This window comes from Nicotiana sylvestris, chromosome 1 (assembly GCF_000393655.2).
Source record: "Nicotiana sylvestris chromosome 1, ASM39365v2, whole genome shotgun sequence".
NCBI classification, from domain to species: domain Eukaryota; kingdom Viridiplantae; phylum Streptophyta; class Magnoliopsida; order Solanales; family Solanaceae; genus Nicotiana; species Nicotiana sylvestris.
Genome location: NC_091057.1, coordinates 41,283,210 through 41,304,045, shown reverse-complemented (window position 1 = coordinate 41,304,045; position 20,836 = coordinate 41,283,210). Strand labels below are relative to the sequence as shown.

Sequence of the window (20,836 nt, the reverse complement as noted above, 5' to 3'; positions counted from 1 at the left end):
ATGAATTCTCACAAGAAATAAGGTTTCTTGCAATGTGATACAAAATTATTGGCATTCGAGCTTTGTGAAACAGTGGACCCAATTACAATTTTTGTCACTTTCAGGAGAGACGATTATTTACTTTAAACAACTTTATATTTAGGGGAGCTAAGCTTTATACTCCCTCAGCCCGTCTCAAATTATTTGATTTTTAAAAAAAGTTGTCTAAAATTATATGTCATTTTAGAGGATCAAGAGTAAATTAATTTTTTTTATTCTATCATTAATTTTTTTTATTCTATCCTTAATATTAATTATTTTTAAAGATTACAAATACCTTAATTATGAGTAAATATTAAATGAAAAGAAATTATATCTTAAGAAATAAATAAGGATAAAATAGTTAAAAATCTTTTCTATTTAATATTATCTTAAGTGGCGCGTAAAAGAGAAATACTAAAGATAATTTGAGACGAAATGAGTACACAACCAAGCTGTCTTTGCACTTGGCAGTACGTAATAGTTGGCACCTTAATTAACTAATTAATTGTTGTTGATGATTAATCATCAATCTTTCTTGATTTAACCAATAAATAAATTCCTCAAACCGGAAATAATTCGGACTATCCAAAGTCAAAAAGAAAAAAATAAATAAAAAAACAAAGAAAAATTGACCCATTGTTGTGTTGCTTTTCTTCAACTTCTTTGAATGAATAAAAAACCAATGCCGTTTCTCACCTTCCATCTTCTCTCTTTCTAGAATTCCACAACTGTCCTTTCTTCTCCAATTCTCTCTCTAGATCCCCAATCATACATATATATTGCGATATTTATCAATGGCGTCGACGGAACAGTTGGTGATGGGCGACGGCGGAGGAGGAGGAGGACCGCGGTACGTGCAGATGCAATCGGAGCCGGAGCCATCAACATTATCGTCGTTTTACTCGTTTCATCAGGATAGTAGCCATGAATCAACTCGAATTTTCGATGAATTGCCTTCGGCTACGATCATTCAGGTCTCTCGTCCTGACGCCGGCGACATCAGCCCCATGCTTCTCACTTATACCATTGAAGTCCATTACAAACAGGCACTAAGCTATTCTTCCCTCGATTTAATTTCGCCATAGCTTAATTTCAAATCTTTTTGATTCGCGATTTTGTTAAAATTCCCTCAGATTTGTTAGATAATAATTGTAGGCAGTCAATTCCGAAATCTGTTTATTTTTGGATAAGTAGCATTTTTTGGAAGTATAATTGGGCGATAACATTACCTTATAATTTGACGATAACATTAAATGTGATTTTTTTGCCAAAGAAAGAAGCTGAAAAGAATTTAGGATATTTGAATCGTTGAGTTTTTGTTAGGTGATCATTTGGGAAGGTCGTTTCTGTGTTAATTTAGGTTGTCAAACATCAATTTTAGTCTTGATTAAACTAAAAGATGTATCTTTGATGTCAGAAGGGCCTTTTTGTACACCAAAGTGTATTATGAGTTAACATAGAATGGATATAGATAGCTGACTCCAACTCGTTTGTGTTTGAGGCCTTGTTGTTGTTCTCAGTGAAAAGGGTTTGTATTTGCTACTAGAAATTGTTGGAGCTAAATAATTTTGGCATCTGATTTCCCTTACATTATGTATTCTGAGTGATAAATGACATGAAAGGAGTAGCTCACTAAGTCTAACATTGAAGAGTAGAAGGTTGTTAAGAACATTTGTTATTTGGAGCTCAAAGAGCATTTTCTTACTTAGTAGTTGTTTTGTAATGACCTTGATATCCTTCCGGAGAGACCTTATTCCCCGAAATATTTGTCCTCCATCTCTTTCAGTTGAGGCATTTCGTCTAATAGTGTTATGTCTTTTTTTAATTTCCTGTAGTTCAAGTGGCAATTGGTGAAGAAAGCGTCACATGTATTTTATTTACATTTTGCATTAAAGAAGCGTGCATTCATTGAGGAGATTCATGAGAAGCAAGAGCAGGTATATTTTGCTTTTTCAGTGAAATATTATTGGTTCCACATTATATAGTAGCTTGTAGATCTGATAGCAGTGCAGTTCTGATTTGAGGGCTGTTGCTATGGTGGACTTTTCATGACATTCTGACTGGCACATTCTTTTAAAGGTCAAAGAATGGCTCCAAAACTTGGGGATAGGAGATCATACAACTGTAATTCAAGATGAGGATGAACCTGATGATGAGGCTAGTCCTCTACGTGCTGAGGAAAGTTTCAAATACAGGTGATTTTTCATCTAAAACCACTTCTCATGATAAAAGGGGAGCATTAAATACATCAGTTCCTGTTATAATAGTTATCGTTCTTACAGGTGGTTTTTTGTTCAGAGATGTTCCATCAAGTGCTGCTTTGCCAATTATTCGGCCAACCCTGGGAAGGCAACACTCGATGTCAGATCGAGCAAAAACTGCTATGCAGGGTTATTTGAATCACTTTCTTGGAAACATAGATATTGTCAATTCCCAGGAGGTATCCTTAAGTGGTTTTTCTCTTGCTTTCCTTTGCTTTGTTGTTTTTACTTGAAGAATCCTCAAATCTGTTTTTTCGCCTTAATCATAAGTAGAGGACACCGGATGTTTCTTAGTACTATCTTTTACTTGGCCTCGGCTACTGAGGTCCCCGTTAATGACATTTAGCCTTAGTGCCTAGTTCCGTGATGTCTAATCTTGCTGGGCCTTCCTCTACTTCCCAAGATGTCTTGCCCTGAGTAGACTCTTTTATTTCTAAGGTTTCAAGGTGGTAAGTGTATTGCCCTGCTTACAGGATGTTTTGCTGTTTACATAATTGATTTCCATGAAATAAACTTCAAGATGTATTTAAAGGACTTGCTTCCTTTATTTGTGAAAATGCATGAGAAAGAACCTCACTGACATTACCATCTAACCAATGTCTAACAGAACCTTGTTACTCCAGGCCTTCTTGTATAGTCCGTATGGAATTTAGATGGTTCCTGTAAAGCGGCACAAATCCTCAAGACCATAGGAACGACATTCTCATTCGCGTCGGACAATACCAGAAAAAGTTGTTCATCATGTATATTTATAGTAAATAAGAGTAACATATTTTAGTTGAGGTTCTGTGTGTGCTCCTCCATCAAGAAGTGCCATGTATGCGTGTAAAAGATTACGAATCTTATTTTCAAGCTCCCAATGTTCTAGCTACCTGATAAGGTTAGTGGTGATATTCAATCTGGAAGTTTCACTTCTAGAGAGAATGTTTTCACTCTTCTAAGGGTAATAACTAAAAAGGAAAGTCCAAACTTAGGATCTTTGAACTGGTAGTTTAACACTTATATTCTCTCTATGCACTTATTTTCCTCCCCCTCACCGCCACCCTCCCAAAATTTTTTTGCCTTCTCTATGCAATAAACAGATGAATGCCCTCCACAGAAATGAATCAATCACCTCTTATCTAAGCGCAATGGAAAAAAAGAAAGAAATAAAGATGACTAAAAATGATTTTAGAGGATTCAGTTGGGTCATAACCAAATTCCTTGGTCATTATTGCAGTATCAGAAGTCACATCAACCAAATGCTCTTTGCCATCTTTGTGATATATGACATATGTCTTTTCGTGCTATTAGCCGGCAGTCGCAATAGGGAATTGTGGATAATTCTAATTGAAATAACATTTCTTGGCAGTGTCAACATCAAGAGTCATAGCCTTAATTTTCTAGATTCTCATCTCTTTTGACCATCTTGCAGGATTTCAACATTATATCTCTTCCTGTATGTTGAAATATATTCTAACATATACTTGTTAATTCACCTTTGTTTTGTACTTGAAGATGCCTCAGCAGCTGTATTTTTAGTCAATGTGTTATGCTACACACACTCTTTCCCAAATTATATAGATGTCAAATGTGATAGAAAAAAGTTACATGTATAGACACTTGACAATACCTTATTTCACTGGAGTTAAATTGCAGGTGTGCAGGTTTCTGGAAGTTTCTAAATTATCCTTTTCTCCAGAGTATGGTCCTAAGCTGAAAGAAGACTATATTATGGTGAAGCACTTACCAAAAATTCAAAGACACGATGATAGTCGGAAATGTTGTTCATGTCAGTGGTTCGGCTGCTGTAAAGACAACTGGCAGAAGGTAGCCTTACTTTTTGGTTCATACTGGTTGCAAGATGGTTACACGTATCTATTCAGCCTCAGAGCTGTCAATTTGTCGGTTAATCTCCTACTTGCAAAAAGAACTTAGAAGGCACTATAATCTATAGTGAAAATCGAGAGTTCTTCACACATTTCCATATATATATATACACACACACACATATATTATATTTTTTTTTAATAAGAAATATTTTCTAGATTTTACTTTATTTTATCACAGGGGTGTCTGAAGCACTATTTTGTGGTGGAGCATGAAAGCTTCAAATTTCTTTGGAGCTGTCTACTGATTCGTATATCAGTTAGCGTTAGTGACTAAAATAGAGATGATTCCGCAATAGTAGCCTTCACTTTCTCTAGAGTAATGGTTCTGAGACTCACGATTTGCAAAATCATTGATGAGGCAACTTTCTTGAAAATTGTAAGAGGAATTTTTAGGAAATCTCTAGTTTGATTTTGTGCTTGGTTTTGAAACAACACTGAAATAAGCTGCCTTCTTTAGGCCTGAGGTTTTCAAGTAGAGTATATTTGTTTACTCTATAAATGAAGTTCTTGTTCTGTCATTATTGACACGATTCTTTTGGTTTGTGCCCCTCTCATGTTATCTTTGAACTCTGGGCATGGTGCAAGGGACTGGTTGATGGGCTGAGGTAATTGATTTTGACATCTAGTTTTGGGCAATTTCCATTAGCTGGAAAAAGACTAGTGCATTTCGATACTCTCTCTTTCAGCCTCGTGTATTTTGCTTGTTTGTTTGATCTGAATTATTCTCTTCTTATGCTGGTGACGCTTTATGTATGCATTTCTACTTTTAGTGGAGGGTGTTTTTCTGGATCTTTCTTTCCCAAGATTTTACAATTGAGCTTGTAGAGCTTCGAAATGGCATATGACATTGTGTCATATTTGAATCCGGGCAAGTTCTATGTATGGCTTAGGATTTGCGCCTTATTCTTATCCTCTAGTAATGTTTTCAGGTCCTCTAGGGCATGGAGTAAATTGTCTCAACTTTGATGGAAATATCCTGTTTGATTCTTTTCAGGTGTGGGCTGTATTAAAACCTGGATTCCTGGCTTTCCTCAAAGATCCATCTGACCCCGAGCCGTTAGATATAATAGTTTTTGATGTATTACCAGCATCCGACGGAAATGGAGAGGGTCGTGTTTCTTTAGCAAAAGAAATAAAGGATGGAAACCCTTTACGCCACTATTTTAGGGTAAGCAGCTTCTGAAACTATGGTTTTTTTTTTTTTTGAAAAAGAATACTACTCTAAATTCATTAGGGTGGCAATTCAGCCAAATCTTCTAGAGGCATTGAGATCTTGTATTTAGTAACTTCTACTAGTTAAAGATGCTTGGGATGCCACCTTGTGTATTACAGCATAAGTTTTTCTCAGGTGTCTTGTGGTACAAGGTGTATCAAATTGAGGACTAAGAGCAATGCAAAGGTGAAAGACTGGGTAGTAGCAATTAACGATGCAGGGCTTAGGCCACCTGAGGGTTGGTGTCATCCGCACCGTTTTGGTTCTTATGCTCCTCCTAGGGGTTTGACAGATGATGGCAGTCAGGCTCAGTGGTTTGTTGATGGTGAATCAGCTTTTGAAGCCATAGCGTTGGCTATTGAAGAAGCAAAGTCAGAGGTCTGCGTTTATGTCTGAATTTGTTACAGGGGTCACTTTTATCTAAATGTTCAAAGTAAGAAAGGATTTGGGTGATTCCTTGTTTTGACAGATCTTTATGTGTGGCTGGTGGCTGTGCCCAGAACTTTATATGCGACGTCCCTTTCACCCTAATGCACCCTCCCGGCTTGATGCTTTACTGGAAGCCAAAGCAAAACAAGGAGTTCAGGTTGGTGATGAAAGCTTGCATAAATGATTCATTAGGTTCTGATTTATTAGTATGTAATATGAAAATGGGGAGGATTTATTATCTTTGGTTTTGCTCTTTTGACACTTTCTTAATCTATAATAAAGGTGATGTGCTTTTAATGAGAAAGGTTCTACCACTCTAGTGTGAGAAATATTTTAACTTGCAAATCAAAGTTTTCTTTTCGGTTATAAAAATATTGATGTGTCCATGTGAATGTACTAATTATAATTAGCATCTCATTCTGCTAATGTATCAGTTCTGCCAGAATTCAACTTTTGGAATGATTTATGTATGGCTGGTACCTCATGATGTACCAGTTCTTTTGCTAACAGATTCCCCCCTCCCCCCCCCCCCAACGCACACACAGATTTTAGATTTTTCAGTGATTTATATATGTGTAGTTACTTGTTTGATGCTCCCATTCTTTTTTGATATTTTCTATTCAAAGTATCATGTTGTGTTAGGATCTCTGGTTCTGATAGTGTTGTGGTCTTTCTTTTCTTGTCTCTGTCACCCCTTTTTTTTGGGGGTGGGCTGGGTTGGGGGGGGGGGAGGGGAGTTGGAGAACAGTTGCTTCATTTCCAAGTTCCATAGGTTTAGGTAAATAGCCTGTCAAACCTGCATCAGCTCGAATTTCTAAGCACAAGTATTTTGTAAAATCTTTTGTGGTAGTCGTTGCTTATCACTTGATTGAGGTCTGTATTTTCGCAAAGTTCGGTGTTACTTCTTAATTTCTTGTCTGTTTCCATGTGATGTCGTTCTTTCTTCATATTATAGAAGTCTAAAACGCTTTACTTCATTTACTGATGCAGATTTACATCCTTCTATACAAAGAGGTTGCTATTGCTTTAAAAATCAACAGTGTGTATAGCAAGAGAAAGCTGTTAGGCATCCATGAGAATGTCAGGGTGCTTCGTTATCCGGATCATTTTTCAAGTGGTGTGTATCTATGGTATGTGTTTCCAAACGTACTTATTGCCTTGTTTTTGTTATTCTTATTGACAATTTTGGCTAATCTTTATTTACAGCTAATGGTTATGTATGGTACATATAGGTCCCATCATGAAAAAATTGTCATTGTTGACAATCAGATTTGCTTTATCGGAGGACTGGACCTGTGCTTTGGCCGTTATGATTCATCTGAACACAAAGTGGGTGATTGTCCACCTCTTATATGGCCTGGAAAAGACTATTACAATCCAAGGTGTTCTTCCGCACTAACTTGTCAAGAAGTGCATTTTTGCGTATTATTTGGAACTAGTCATTCTCTTCTTTGAAATGTCATAGATAGTCAAATGCGGAACTCCGAGCAATGTCTAAATCACATTTTAGTTTTTAAGGAAAAGTATACTCCATCCGTTTTAATTTATGTGAACCTATTTCCTTTTTAGTCCGTGCCAAAAAGAATGACCCCTTTCCTTATTTGGAAACAATTTACCTTTATGCAATGATTTATCGTCACACAAAATATATGTGCCTCATTTTACACCACAAGTTCAAAAGTCTTTTCTCTTTTCTTAAACTCCGTGCTCAGTCAAATAGGTTCACATAAATTGAAACAGAGGGAGTATTAAAATGGTAAACTTTCTCTAGAATATTTGTTTATTTTCAGGTGCACATAATTAAGAGATTATTGTATAGAAATTCTAACATACTTGTAGCTCAAGTATCAGCTTAGGGAAAATGGTGAAATACTCTGTACTACTGACAGCAGTACAATATAATCCATTTGGTACTCCCTCCGCGCAGATAACCCGTCAGTCTGCTATATATATATATATATATTTTTTTTTTTTGCTTTAGACTAGAGAACTGAGGTGTGACTTTTAAAGCTGTGTTATCAACAATAGAAAGAGATCGTTATGGGAGAAAATAACAGGAGGGAAGGGAAGAGAATAAATAGCTAACTTGATGAAAAAAGAATGCAAGACGAAACTCTAAATAAATGTGAGATAGATTTCACATCTTATATTTATTCAATGAGGAGTGATTCGGCACTAGCTCTAACACACCAATTTCCTGATATTCTGACACCACTCTCTATAAACTTAAGTTGGGGAAAGGAAACCATCTTGTGTCTTCTTACTTTGAAGAACTCAACAAGAAGAAAGAAGAATAAACTCATCGGAAGATTGCGTTAATTTTGTCCTTTAATGCCTGAAAAAAAAAGTTTTGATCACCCGAAATTCTCTTGAAAAGTTGGTAGGAACAATGATCTTATGCACAGCATCCATTGGACTGGTCTCTTAGAAGAGGCATTATGCCGTGAGAAAGGTTAAGAAAGAGGCAAGAGTAGTAAAACTATAAAAGGAGAGAGAATATTGGCCGGGTAAGTGACATAAGGCCGCTTGCCAATCGGCTGAAGTTACTTAAAGCTATATGATCATGGAGGTTGCAATACCATTTGACAAAAATAAGAGGACAATAAAAAGAACATGATTGGAATACAAGATACACCTACAAGTAGGTATGAGATACGTTCACATGTTATATTAATTGAGGGACTAACTTAACACTAACCTCTACTTTCTAACATTTTAAGACACTAACACTTCATATTCTAACAGCTTCTATTTAAAGGCTTGAAGCTGCATTTGAAATAAGAACTTCAGTCACTCGAAACAAATAAATGGGAAGTTACTACCAAGGATATACTGGGCATAAGTTTGCTTAATTCATTTCCGGCCCAAGTTATACTGCTCTATGATAGGTGATGAAAGCCATGCGGTTGATTGGTTCTTTTAGATGAATGCTTTTCCCATTTCAAAAAGCTAGTACATGAGTTCCTCTTATTCATTCTTCACACCTTTTCCTTTGAGAACCAATGTGAAAATTGATCATCTTTGTAGTCCTGCTCTAAGAAATTACTTCTGCTTGAACACTAGTTGCTCATGTAATACAACATTCAGGGAATCTGAACCAAATTCCTGGGAAGATACCATGAAGGATGAATTGGATCGGAATAAATATCCACGCATGCCATGGCATGATGTCCATTGCGCCCTCTGGGGACCGCCGTGCCGTGATGTTGCTCGACACTTTGTTCAGCGCTGGAATTATGCGAAGGTTCATATTTGTTGTAAGCATATTTTTCTTTCTTGGTTGTGATTGTATTATCATATTGACTTTTCCTGCAATTCCTCAGAGGAACAAAGCTCCACGTGAGCAAGCAATTCCGCTGCTTATGCCTCAGCACCACATGGTCATTCCTCATTACATGGGAATGAGCGACAAGATGGAAAATGGAAGTAATGGTGTTGCTCTTCCTCATAAAAAAATCAAGAGACATGATTCATTTTCTTCAGGGTCATCTTCCCAAGACATTCCTTTGCTTATGCCTCAAGAAGCTGAAGGGGGTGAAAGTTTTAAGGAAGAACTAAAAATAAATGGCTTCCATACAGGGAATGGTTTTCATGATCAGAGGAGCAGGTCTAGCAGAATCCCTTTCTCTTTCCGGAGGACCCGAGTAGAACCTCTAGTTCCAGATTTACCAATGAAAGGATTTGTGGATGATTTGGACCAAAATCTGGAGCTATCTTCAAATTTGGTGCAGCCTGGCATGAAGAAGTCAGACAAAGATTGGTGGGAAACACAGGAGAGAGGCGATCAAGTTGTTTCCCTTGAAGAAAGTGGGCAAGTTGGTCCTCGTGTTTCATGTCGTTGCCAGGTGAGTTATAATCCGCCCATGCCTACATATCTTATGGATGTCAATTTTTTCAGTTTCTCCAAGCTTCTACTTCTTTGTTTGTGTTTGCTATATTTTCTGGTGTAATGAACCATCTGTATGTGTTGGCGTGAAATTAATTTAAGTGGGGAACATGGTCAATGAGGATATATACATCCTAAGCCCAACATGTTTGAGACTGAGGTGTAGTTATTGTTGAATGACCATCTGTATGTCTGCTGTTTAACCAGCTAATTCTAAAACTGCCAATAAAATTGGTTTTGGAAATTGATTGTTTAATATGCTGGAGGAGGAATCTCATGAATTTTCCTTTCTAAAAAAAAAAAAGGAATCTCATGAATTTTCTGTTTTAGAAAATTCTCCATATATTTTTAGTTGACTTTAAGAATTTCATGCTGGCATGCCTGCTAGCTTTCAACTGTTTAAACTGAGGAAATGGTGTTTTAGAGTCCTTACTAGTATTGCGTGCATCTGTTGGTAGGCTTTATTATTAACTCTTTGTTCAGGAACAAGGAAAAAGGAAGGGAAACTAAAAGGATAGAAAAGGAAGTTATTTTCTTTTCTTTGTTTCGTTTGGATGGAAAACAAGAAAAGAGAGGAAAAAACTTCACCTTTCTTTCTCATGAATTTAAATTTGTTGGTCCCAGTGGACAATGATGTCTTCCCTTTATTTTCTTTCTTCATTATCTGTTCAAACCAAACAAGTTAAAAGGGAATTTTTTTACACCTTTCCTTCTTTTCTATTCCTTTTTTCTAGCTTCGGGAAACACACAAGTGAGCAGAGGCGAACCTACGTTGCGAGTTGAGGGGTCACCGGACCCAGTTAGCCTCAGCAAATACTCTGTATATATAAGTTGTATATATCTGTACAAATATGGGGGGTTGGGGGGACACGCAAAATATTTAAGGGTTCCATCCATATATGTACACATATATACAACTTATATAAACAGAGTATTTGCCGAGGCTAACGGGGTTCAGTGACCCCTCAACTCGCAACGTAGGTCCGCCCCTGTATGGATGGAACCCTTAAATATTTTGCGTGTGCCCCCCATCATAAAAGGGCTGGCTGGGGAAGTGGTCGGCTTGTGCGCTCAAGTTCCGTTCTCTGATGATTGTCGCGGGTTCGAAACTATTTTCAACCTTTCCTCCTCCTTTCTTTCTTGGGTTTTCTTCTCCTTTCTATTTTTAGTTCTATTCTAGTCCTTTCTAAGTTATACTTAATAAATTGCTTTATTTTTTATATTTATCTTTTTCTAATTCAATTATAGTTTAATGCAATTTACTACAACGCACTAGAGTGAGACTAGCCATTTAGGAGTTAGTCTTAGGATGCTACTGATCAGCTACTGATGCAGGGCTGTATTTGTTGGATATTAGTATACTTTACATCCTTTTCTCCATCCTTTTCGTATTTCCTATATTTCTTATATTGTTGTTATTTTTTTATTTTATGTTATGTATTTTATGTTATTTATTATGAGTCTATTGATAATACTAATATATTGTCTCTTGTTGCTCTCTTGAGCCGAGGGTCTCCTGGAAACAGCCTCTCTGCCCCTCGGGGTAGGGGTAAGGTCTGCGTACATATTATCCTCCCCAGACCCCACTTGTGGGATTACACTGGGATGTTGTTGTTGTTGTTGTATAGTTTAATGCTAACACATAACAGTCAACTTCATTAATTTTTCTTTTTTGAATCCCTCCCTTAAAATTAAAAGCCTCAAATTGTAACTTATCACTCCACAAATAGAAAAATATAAATTCTTCTGCGCAACCTTCTTCAACAATCACTTTGTCTCCGACTCGACAAGGCAACTAAGAGTTTGAAACTCTTCTTCAGTTCTTTGACTATTAACATACCATTAATCTTGATTTCTTGAGTAAATTTTGGATAATTTAAAGTTTGAACGTCCTTTTGATCACTGACCCTTTTTTATTTAGTAATAGACTAGAAATTTTATAGTGGGAAACATGCTTAATCAAATACCTTCTCTTCCCATAACACCCATTTTGCGAAGAAATCTCTTTTTGTTCGGTGCTTTCTTTTTCTTTAGAACTTCCTTTTGTTTATACTTGGAGGATAAATCATCATAATTATGGAGTATTAAGTTTTCAAAGAGTTGAAAGCCGAATTTTATCGCTAGTGACTAGTATATAATGGTGCCTCCGTCGTGCTCAGATCCTGGGTCCGCCTCTGCAAGAGAGATTGAGAGGATTCTTGTCATTGTCAAGTGAAAACAATGGGTTTCTAGTCCAGTGGGTTTACACCTTTCAGCTTTCCCAAGTACACAATCTGAAGTGTCTTATGTAACTCAATTGCTAATGATTCATATCAACTGAGAATGTAGGAAAGCCCAAGTGTGGATTCTTCTTGGGAGAGACTTTTGAGTGGTAGAAACACATCTGCGGAGCCTAAGTTTTGTCTCCGGAACCTATGTTTTATCGACCTATAGAAAGATATAATGGAACTGTTGGCCCTGGGGATTTCGTCTAGTGGGTAAGAACACACGCCTGATATGGGTTAGACGCACGTCATGGGCTTTGGTCTAGTGCTTTACTGGCTCGTTGCCGGTTATCAAAGGCAAAAGATGTAATGGAATTGTTGAAGTTTTGATGTCATAAAATACCTATTACTGGCCAATTAAACGCTGGGGGTCGACTATTGATGGAGATGGAGTAGGTATTTCCTCATTTTGACGCTTTACCAGGTCCAACTTCTTATAATATCTAATTGTATAGATACAAAAAAGATTTTGGTCAATGTTAATTGTCATTAGAAATGAATGAATGAACATTCTTTTAGAGAAAAGGCTTCATTCCATGGTTTAAATTAGGATATTCGGTAGAGATGGTAGATCTATTCTCTTCTTTTCCCGTATGAATACAACCATACAGGGTTACACATAGAATTAGAAGGTTAGACAAAATCAAATTCTTATGCAAGTAACAGAACAGCAATTGACTGACATTCTGACCAAATAAATGGTGCAGTCATGAGAATGTGAAGTGGAATCATAACCTAAAAAGGTTAGTGAAAAAGTAAATAAGCGACAAAAGATGTGACGATGCCAGCTGAGTGGTGACAGGCTTGAGTCACCTATCTCTATCCGCAGCTCCATGTGCATACCTAGCTGCATCCTTGTTGAGAATCTTTCTCTTTTCTGGTTGTTAAAAAGCAGATGAAATTGGAACATCTCATGTTAAAGAGTTTTCATGGGTGCCTGTTCTCATATACCGTCATGCGTGACTACTATGCACTGCTTGATATAGAATAACGTGCCTATGTACATACCGTAACAGTTGAGTTTCTTCTGTCCGTAATCTTTTCTTGAATTTTTGTAACATCTTTACTTGAAACAATAAATTTTCTGGAAGTTCACTTTATGCGCTTCTAGATGTGATATTTTATTCTTTGTAAAAGTAATCTCTCCAAGTCTTTGTGGTTAAAAATATAATTGAGCCATAGCAGATGGTTTTTTTTAAGGATTGTAGTTCGCTTCAGTAATGCATATCAAATATCCAGTTGTTGTTGGTTTGAATCCCTTTATAATTGCATGTGATGGTTTTATGTTAGATGGGGTCTTTGATTTGTCATACAGTTAATAAGGTATTTGCTTTCAGGTTATAAGGAGTGTCAGTCAATGGTCAGCTGGAACAAGTCAAATTGAAGAAAGCATACACAATGCTTACTGCTCCCTTATCGAAAAGGCTGAACATTTTGTTTACATAGAGGTATGGTTCTCGTTGATAAAACCGTCATATTAGCTGGTGCCCATTGGCTGAATTAGGATGTGCAGTTTGTTTTTTCCTTAGAATACTCTACTCCTTGCATGCAGATTGTTGTTTGGCACTGCTACCACTTCTCCCTCCCAACTTGTTCTTAAGAAGGATACTGTCTTAGCCTTTAGTTATAAAGTAGCAGGAGTGGTTTTGCTAACGTTCTTTTCCTTTAGCCAACAACATAAGTTGTTTCTGTTCTGATATTATGCAAGCATGAATGCGGTGTCTTTGCTGGAAATCTTCTCAAAGTTGTATTGATTTAATAGTTAATGCATTGCAACTTTATTATATTATTGGCTCTATGCATGAATCCAAACTTCTCTCTCTGCTTGCTTTTTTTTGTTCTAAGTTTTTTTTTTTGCCTGTGGGTGGAGGCTATAGTCAGTTGATGGTTTCTCATATTCCTCCGATATCTTGCTGCAGTCAAGCCTGGGATCTGTTCATTGAGAAACTTTAAAGTTTGACATCTGTAATAATCTGATGGAAGTTCAAATCATGTTATTTTACCTTGAAAGCTTATATTTTTTTAATGATTGTTTCGATAATATTTATCCACCTTAGGGACTATACAGTCTTGAGTTCACATGCTAATATTTTTATGACATGACTCCTGTTATGCCTTTTAGACTCTTAATCTAAGTAAAATTTTCCTGGATCAGTTGGTGACTACGTCCATGTCCTTATGTGATCTAGTTGTAGTGTTTTTTTCCAGTTTTTTGCTCGATTTCATCGTAATCAATTTCGGATTGTGCTTGCAAGGGAAGTACATATTAGGACATAGCATTGTTTAGCAAGCCATATATGTAGGATTGGAAAACGTTTCTGTATGATTTAACACGTTATATTCTGTTAACTGGTACTGTGGACACATTCGATGGTTGAAGTGCCTTATAATCAGCTTTAAAGGTCTATTGAGTACTTAATGCTTCAACTTAGAGAGGTACAATATGCTTTGAGTATGTGGAAGATGACTCAACTATCATATTCCTATAGTAGTAATGCTGAATTTTGAATAAGATATGCTGTTAGACCAACTATGAATTGCCTTAGAGTTGTGCTTTCTATTTCTTTCTTCTCAATGATAAATTTCCATTTACGGGTAACTGTGAACAACCCTATTTTTATGACATGACTCCTGTTATGCCTTTTAGACTCTTAATCTAAGTAAAATTTTCCTGGATCAGTTGGTGACTACGTCCATGTCCTTATGTGATCTAGTTGTAGTGTTTTTTTCCAGTTCTTTGCCCGATTTCATCGTAATCAATTTCGGATTGTGATTGCAAGGGAAGTACATATTAGGACATAGCATTGTTTAGCAAGCCATATATGTAGGATTGGAAAACGTTTCTGTATGATTTAACACGTTATATTCTGTTAACTGGTACTGTGGACACATTCGATGGTTGAAGTGCCTTATAATCAGCTTTAAAGGTCTATTGAGTACTTAATGCTTCAACTTGGAGAGTTACAATATGCTTTGAGTATGTGGAAGATGACTCAACTATCATATTCCTATAGTAGTAATGCTGAATTTTGAATAAGATATGCTGTTAGACCAACTATGAATTGCCTTAGAGTTACAATATTTTCTTGATTTACTGATTTTGAGCAACCATTCAGTGTATCTGACACTGTATTATAAATTTGTTTCAGAATCAATTTTTCATTTCTGGTCTATCTGGGGATGAAATTATAAAAAATCGTGTTTTGGAAGCACTGTACAGGCGTATTATGCGAGCTTATAACGAAAAGAAGTCCTTCAGGGTTATCGTTGTGATACCGCTTCTTCCTGGATTCCAGGTAACAGTCCTACATTTTCCTTGTGGATGTTTATATTTTTCTACTAAGGATTAAATTACAACAGGGTGGTCTGGATGATAGTGGTGCTGCTTCAGTTAGAGCTATTATGCATTGGCAATATCGAACAATATGCAGGGGATCTAATTCGATACTGCATAATCTTAATGACCTCATGGGATCTAGAATGCATGACTATATATCATTTTATGGTCTCAGAGCTTATGGAAGACTCTTCGATGGTGGTCCTATTGCATCTAGCCAGGTATCCTTCCATCAATCCTCCTAGTTTCTCAACACACTTCATGAATCGTGAACACTTCCCTCTCCATGTCCTGATAGTCACGGGACATCTTACTAGAAGTTTAGGATGTTATGTCATCTGGTTTGTAAGTTCTATCTTCTATGGTTGTGAAGTTTATGTCGGCAATGTCAAAACGTATCTTACAACTGGGTGGTTGTGTATGAGTTACACCTCTATTCTCATGTGTCTAGGCATCGGAACTGCTGCTTAGTGTTCTAGGGTTAAGGCTTGTACGATGTGCATATTCCTTCGCTAGGCCTTTTTTTGTGTGGAGTAAAGTGTTTCATTAAAAGAGGCATCAAGGAGATGCAGAGTTACAAGGAGCATAGTTACACGGGACAAGAGACAATACACGAAAAATAGTAGTAAGCCTCTATACAAAGTGTCAGTCTAGGATAAGAGAGCTAACAAGTTCAAAAAGTGTCCATACTAATTACTGGGGACAACTTGGTCCAACAAAAAAGATTAAGTAAGCATTTAGCTTTGATAGGCCTTGTACAGTGGGTAAAACAAGAATGACAGTCTTCAAGACATATAGTTTTACTATTAGTAAAAAGATTTGTCTTTGTTATGGAGAAGGGAAGGACCCAAGAAGGGGGGGGGGCTGAGATGGCGAATCCAAGAGTCCTGCTTGAGACAATGGTTTTGGCAGGGGTACCTCCAACCTGCTAAACAAGAAAATTTGTCTTTAAGACTAGAACACTGGCGTAGGTAGAGCCATTGCTATTCTGTCAAGACCCTTTTCTTTAGGGTGTTTACTTTATTGAGGACACTTCACCAAAAGCCGATATTCTTTGCTGAACACATCTGAGATCAGTTCAGGAGAAATCTTTTTGCCTGAAATAGCATCATGTTTTTACATTTTAGGCCCCCTTTTTAGCATGATTTCTTTGGGTGAAGTGATCTCCATAATGGTGCTTCCAGGAAAAGTATTACTCAAGTTTTGTATCACAACTTTGGTGTGTTTTTGCTTTTAGTGAAGTAATTTTTTTAAGCACTTCTATTTTCTAAAAAAAATAAAACTTACCTCAAACAGTGTTTTATATTTTACTTTTGATAGTAGGCAAACTGTCTTTTGAAACTGTATCTTTCAGCTTCCATCAAAATGATTATTTTTAATCCAAATCTCTATGAACACAATTAGAAGATCAACGAACCCTGGGAAAAAGTGCATTTCCATTCCAAAAATGTTAGAACTCAAACACACCATACTTCCACACTAGGCCTTGCTCTACTCAACCTTAGCTACATTTACTTGTTATTATGTAGTTCTTGTGCATAATCATGTTTGCAGTTGTTTCCTTGGCCTTTAAGAAGAGCTGATGTGATGTTAAAACCAAAGATCTGAACTTAAGATCATTAGTGATTTTGTCAGTCGGAATATAAAGTGATTAATTGTTCCCCCTTTTTCATTTAGCTTATGTGGGAATATCCAGTTGATGGTGAATTTATGTCACTCTGTTTCTCCAGGTATATGTGCATAGCAAGATCATGATTGTCGATGACCATACAGCCTTGATTGGATCTGGAAATATAAATGACAGAAGCTTGCTTGGTTCAAGAGACTCTGAGGTATTGTTACTCAGTCTTTGATCCTAAAAGAAGAGAAACCCTTTTAAATGATTGGAGCCTTCAATAGTTGATAAAAGCATAGTGTCTAACTGAAACTGCCTGCATAATGTGGTTAATTTGCATATGCTGTGCATACCCCTGCTCTATATATTTTCGTGATGGGTTGAAGAAAACTTTTTCCTTTTCTTGTTTGCTTAATGCCCGGTCTGAGTTTTACCTAATCTTTCAAGTTTCCTTTGAGCTGTTATATCTTCGTTTAAACTGTCATTTATCTGCTAAAGAATCTTCGAAGTATGCTGGCCAAACATGTCTCTTAATCCACCAAAAGAGGCTACCAAGCTACAAAATCAAGTATCCCCTCTGGCATGTTGTTGAGCTCATTGGCTAATTAATGTTGTTCCATTCTCTCCAATTACACATTTGCAAAGTCCCAAGTTTGATATCACAGTTTCTTTTTTCTTTTTGGTGGGGTGAGGGGGAGGGAGAATTCAGGGTTGATGTTGAAATTATTGTGACATTCACTTTGATTATATACATTGTTGGATGTGATTTGATGTTATAGCTATTTGTTATCGAGCTTTGATGTTAAAATGACTTATAAAAATTTAGTCTGCCTCAACCAAACAATTCAGCTATAACTTGATCTCAAACCAGTTGGGTGGGTTATATGAAACCTCTGTAACCATTATGCGCTATTGCGCCAATTTGGTTCAAACTTCACTACCAAATTAATTTTTCAAAATATCATGTTTGAACCTCGCATGTAATTGTCCTTACGAATTAATGGTAACAAATTGATTGATTTTCCTTTTAAAACGATTCGATAGAAGGGGCACCCAAGAGTGTGGCCTTGTGGTCAATGAAGTTGGTGCAAATCTTATAGACCATGGTTTAAATCCCAGCAGAGACAAAATACTAGGTGATTTTTCCCATCTGCAAAACCCTTGGTGGATAGAGCCCTGTACTTGTGCTGGTGGGAGGTAGCTAGTACTCGGTGGAGTAGCCGAGCTGCGTGAAAGCTGACCCGAAACCACCACTACCCCCCCCCTCCCCCCCAAAAAAAAGAGCAATCTGACAGAAGGAAGCTCAACTTTATATTTATGTCAGCAAGTCGTTTCTTAAAGACACTATTGTGCATCATACATGTGGAAGACAGCCATAGGTATTCGTTTCTTCTACCCACTCGTTGACAGTCTTATTGGTCTCACCTCTACATTATTTATAAGTCGCCTTAGCTCTCTGAAGTTGTATCTGGTGACAAGTTATGTTGTACTCATTGTATTAATTGCTATTACCCAACCTCTTCTTTAATGATCAGTAAGGATTGTGATTTTATTGCAGATTGGTGTACTTATCGAGGACAAAGAGTTCGTTGATTCATTCATGGGAGGCAAGCCTAGGAAGGCGGGGAAATTTGCATTAACTCTTCGCCTTTCTCTATGGTCTGAGCACCTTGGTCTTCGTACAGTTGAGGTGCTAAACTGTTGGCCAGTCTGAAGCTTTTTGTTCTAGGCTATATGAATTTTCAGCTGATTAATTGTTGTCCCTTGCTAGGTTGGTCGAATTAAGGACCCAGTGATTGACTCAACGTACAAGGATATTTGGATTGCAACCGCTAAGGTATGTGCGGTAAAATGCTTCTTTGAGTTTCATGATTGAAAAAACAGTCTTTGTTTGCAATTAAAACAATTACCTAGTTTTAAAATCAATGGAGTTATTATTTTCAAACCGAATTATTGACGCTCGAAAACGTTACATCTGTGCTTTAACACGTCAACGTTGTCTGATACTTGAGCAATGTGTTATTGTCAGACAAATACAATGATATACCAGGATGTTTTTTCTTGCATACCCAACGATCTGATACATTCCAGGTATAGCTAGCTGCCATCATTTTTCTCAGTCCATTTACTCTCTTTTTCCTTTCCTTTTTGATCTCATATTCCTCTAATGTCAAGCAGGGCTTCACTCCGACAATGCATGGCATTCTCGAAAGAAAAACTTGGTCACACGACCATTGATTTAGGAATAGCTCCTAGCAAGCTAGACTCTTATCAGGATGGAGATATCGAGGGTATAGATCCCATGGAGAGATTAAAGTCTGCGAAAGGTCATCTTGTTTCCTTCCCTTTGGATTTTATGTGCAAAGAAGATTTAAGACCTGTATTTAATGAAAGTGAGTACTATGCATCAGCTCAAGTTTTTCATTGAAGCTTCAACTGACGGACCATGAAAATGAGAATGAGTATTAAGTGTTTCAATGGGCGATGCATCCTCCAGAAAATTATGGTACTGTGTTCTGTATCGCAACATTGTACAAAAGCCAGGATACACTTGAGAAGATATTTGGTGAATTCTGGCGAAGGTGCAAAACATACTAAGATAAGCCTATGTATCTAGCAAAGAAGGATGGAATTATTGATACTGTGTTCATTAGGCCGATAGGGTCCCACTGCACAAGCTCAGATGTCAATGTGACTGTTGGATAGGACCCGTGATGCGTGGTTCATAGCCATGTGCTTTGAGCTACTAGCGCCCTCCTTTCTCCACTGGAGTAGCCAATTGTTTCAGTTTTGACCGGCATTTAAAAAAAAGGATAGATAAGATCTCTATTGCCTCTTCTGTGAACAGTTTCTTCGATATATTCTCCACACTGCGCATCGTGATTGGACACTACAGCAACTGGCTTCTGTTCACTTATATTCATGTAATGTACAGATATAAAGCAGACTCTGCATTACTCTTCTCTGAGCAATTTCTATTTATGAGTCCCAGTTTTGTTTTGGGAAGCACTTGTAGGTTGTATAATCGATTATTCGGATCCAGAATTAAATGAATTATGTTATAAAATAAAAGCAATGCAATAAAATGTAAATAAGAATAAATAAAAAGAAGGAAGAAGTCTTTTCTTCTTTTACTTTGGTATATCTTTCCATTGCAATTACATAGCCTTTTATAGGCATAAAAAGTAAAGATGATGGACATAAAGTAGGAGATTTAATCTTTAAGCTATTCACAACATGAGCATTCAATGTACAAACTATGCTATTCACAACATAGGCATCCAATGTAGCATCCAATACTATGCTATTCACAACATGGGCATCCAATGTAGCATCCAATGTACAAATTATTTATAACAAATTATTACTATTCTTGCTCTTTAATTGTATAAATAAACTTAATTCATGCAGTGTAGAGTGATAATGCGGACTCTGCATTACTCTTCTCTGATCAATTTCTATTTGTGAGTCCCTCGATTCGTGTCAAGAATTAAATGACTATTACTATTCTTAGCTCTTTTAATTGTAAGGGTCATGGACTCATGGTTGTGCGGTATTCATATCGTAGTTTTGAATAGAGCCTTGATTGATTTTGATATAACACCACAATTACATAATCTTTCTTACTATTACTAAATGTCTAATTATACACACTATAATTACCAATTTATAAGTGCATTTAGCGTGTAAACAAGCCTAATAATCCCAGGCTGTAAAGTGAGACGTAAAGTTAGTACAGGTGTACAAGTTACTTAAAGAGATAAGTAGCGATATTGCTACCTTAGAGGTTGCACTTCCATATGCTCAACGTCACAGCTGAATGAAAATAGCACATGCTAATATTTGATAGTTTAAATCATTATTATGCTGTTAACAACAGCAATAAACAACCTAATTATGATTACACTTTTTACCAATGTGCTCAAGCATGAGAACTCG

The 20,836-nt window shown here is 36.8% G+C and overlaps 1 protein-coding gene across 2 annotated transcripts; it reads left to right on the top strand.

The window, feature by feature from the left end:
* The first annotated feature begins 693 nt into the window (after positions 1–693).
* Positions 694–20,039, top strand: LOC104212742 (phospholipase D zeta 1). 2 transcript variants are annotated; one of them, XM_009762089.2, is made up of 20 exons: positions 694–1,067; positions 1,857–1,958; positions 2,101–2,216; positions 2,320–2,461; positions 3,921–4,091; positions 5,148–5,321; positions 5,502–5,744; positions 5,836–5,952; positions 6,786–6,925; positions 7,028–7,177; positions 8,883–9,039; positions 9,119–9,640; positions 13,283–13,393; positions 15,095–15,241; positions 15,306–15,503; positions 17,013–17,114; positions 18,456–18,587; positions 18,669–18,734; positions 18,927–18,988; positions 19,076–20,039. In XM_009762089.2, exons 1-20 carry the CDS (start codon positions 816–818, stop codon positions 19,323–19,325), a joined length of 3,354 nt encoding a protein of 1,117 aa, XP_009760391.1. In that variant the 5' UTR covers positions 694–815; the 3' UTR covers positions 19,326–20,039. The 2 variants fall into 2 exon arrangements, with proteins under 2 accessions (XP_009760391.1, XP_009760392.1); XM_009762090.2 differs by lacking the exon at positions 694–1,067 and having other exon boundaries at positions 1,859–1,958; positions 2,304–2,461.
* The last annotated feature ends 797 nt before the right edge of the window (positions 20,040–20,836 follow it).

Bases quoted from the DNA above. Each gene is read 5' to 3' on its own strand.
- LOC104212742 (XM_009762089.2), top strand. From the start codon at position 816: ATGGCGTCGACGGAACAGTTGGTGATGGGCGACGGCGGAGGAGGAGGA. The intron at 9,641-13,282 runs GTGAGTTATAAT...ATTTGCTTTCAG, and splicing joins GTGTTTCATGTCGTTGCCAG to GTTATAAGGAGTGTCAGTCA. The intron at 17,115-18,455 runs GTATTGTTACTC...ATTTTATTGCAG, and splicing joins TTGGTTCAAGAGACTCTGAG to ATTGGTGTACTTATCGAGGA.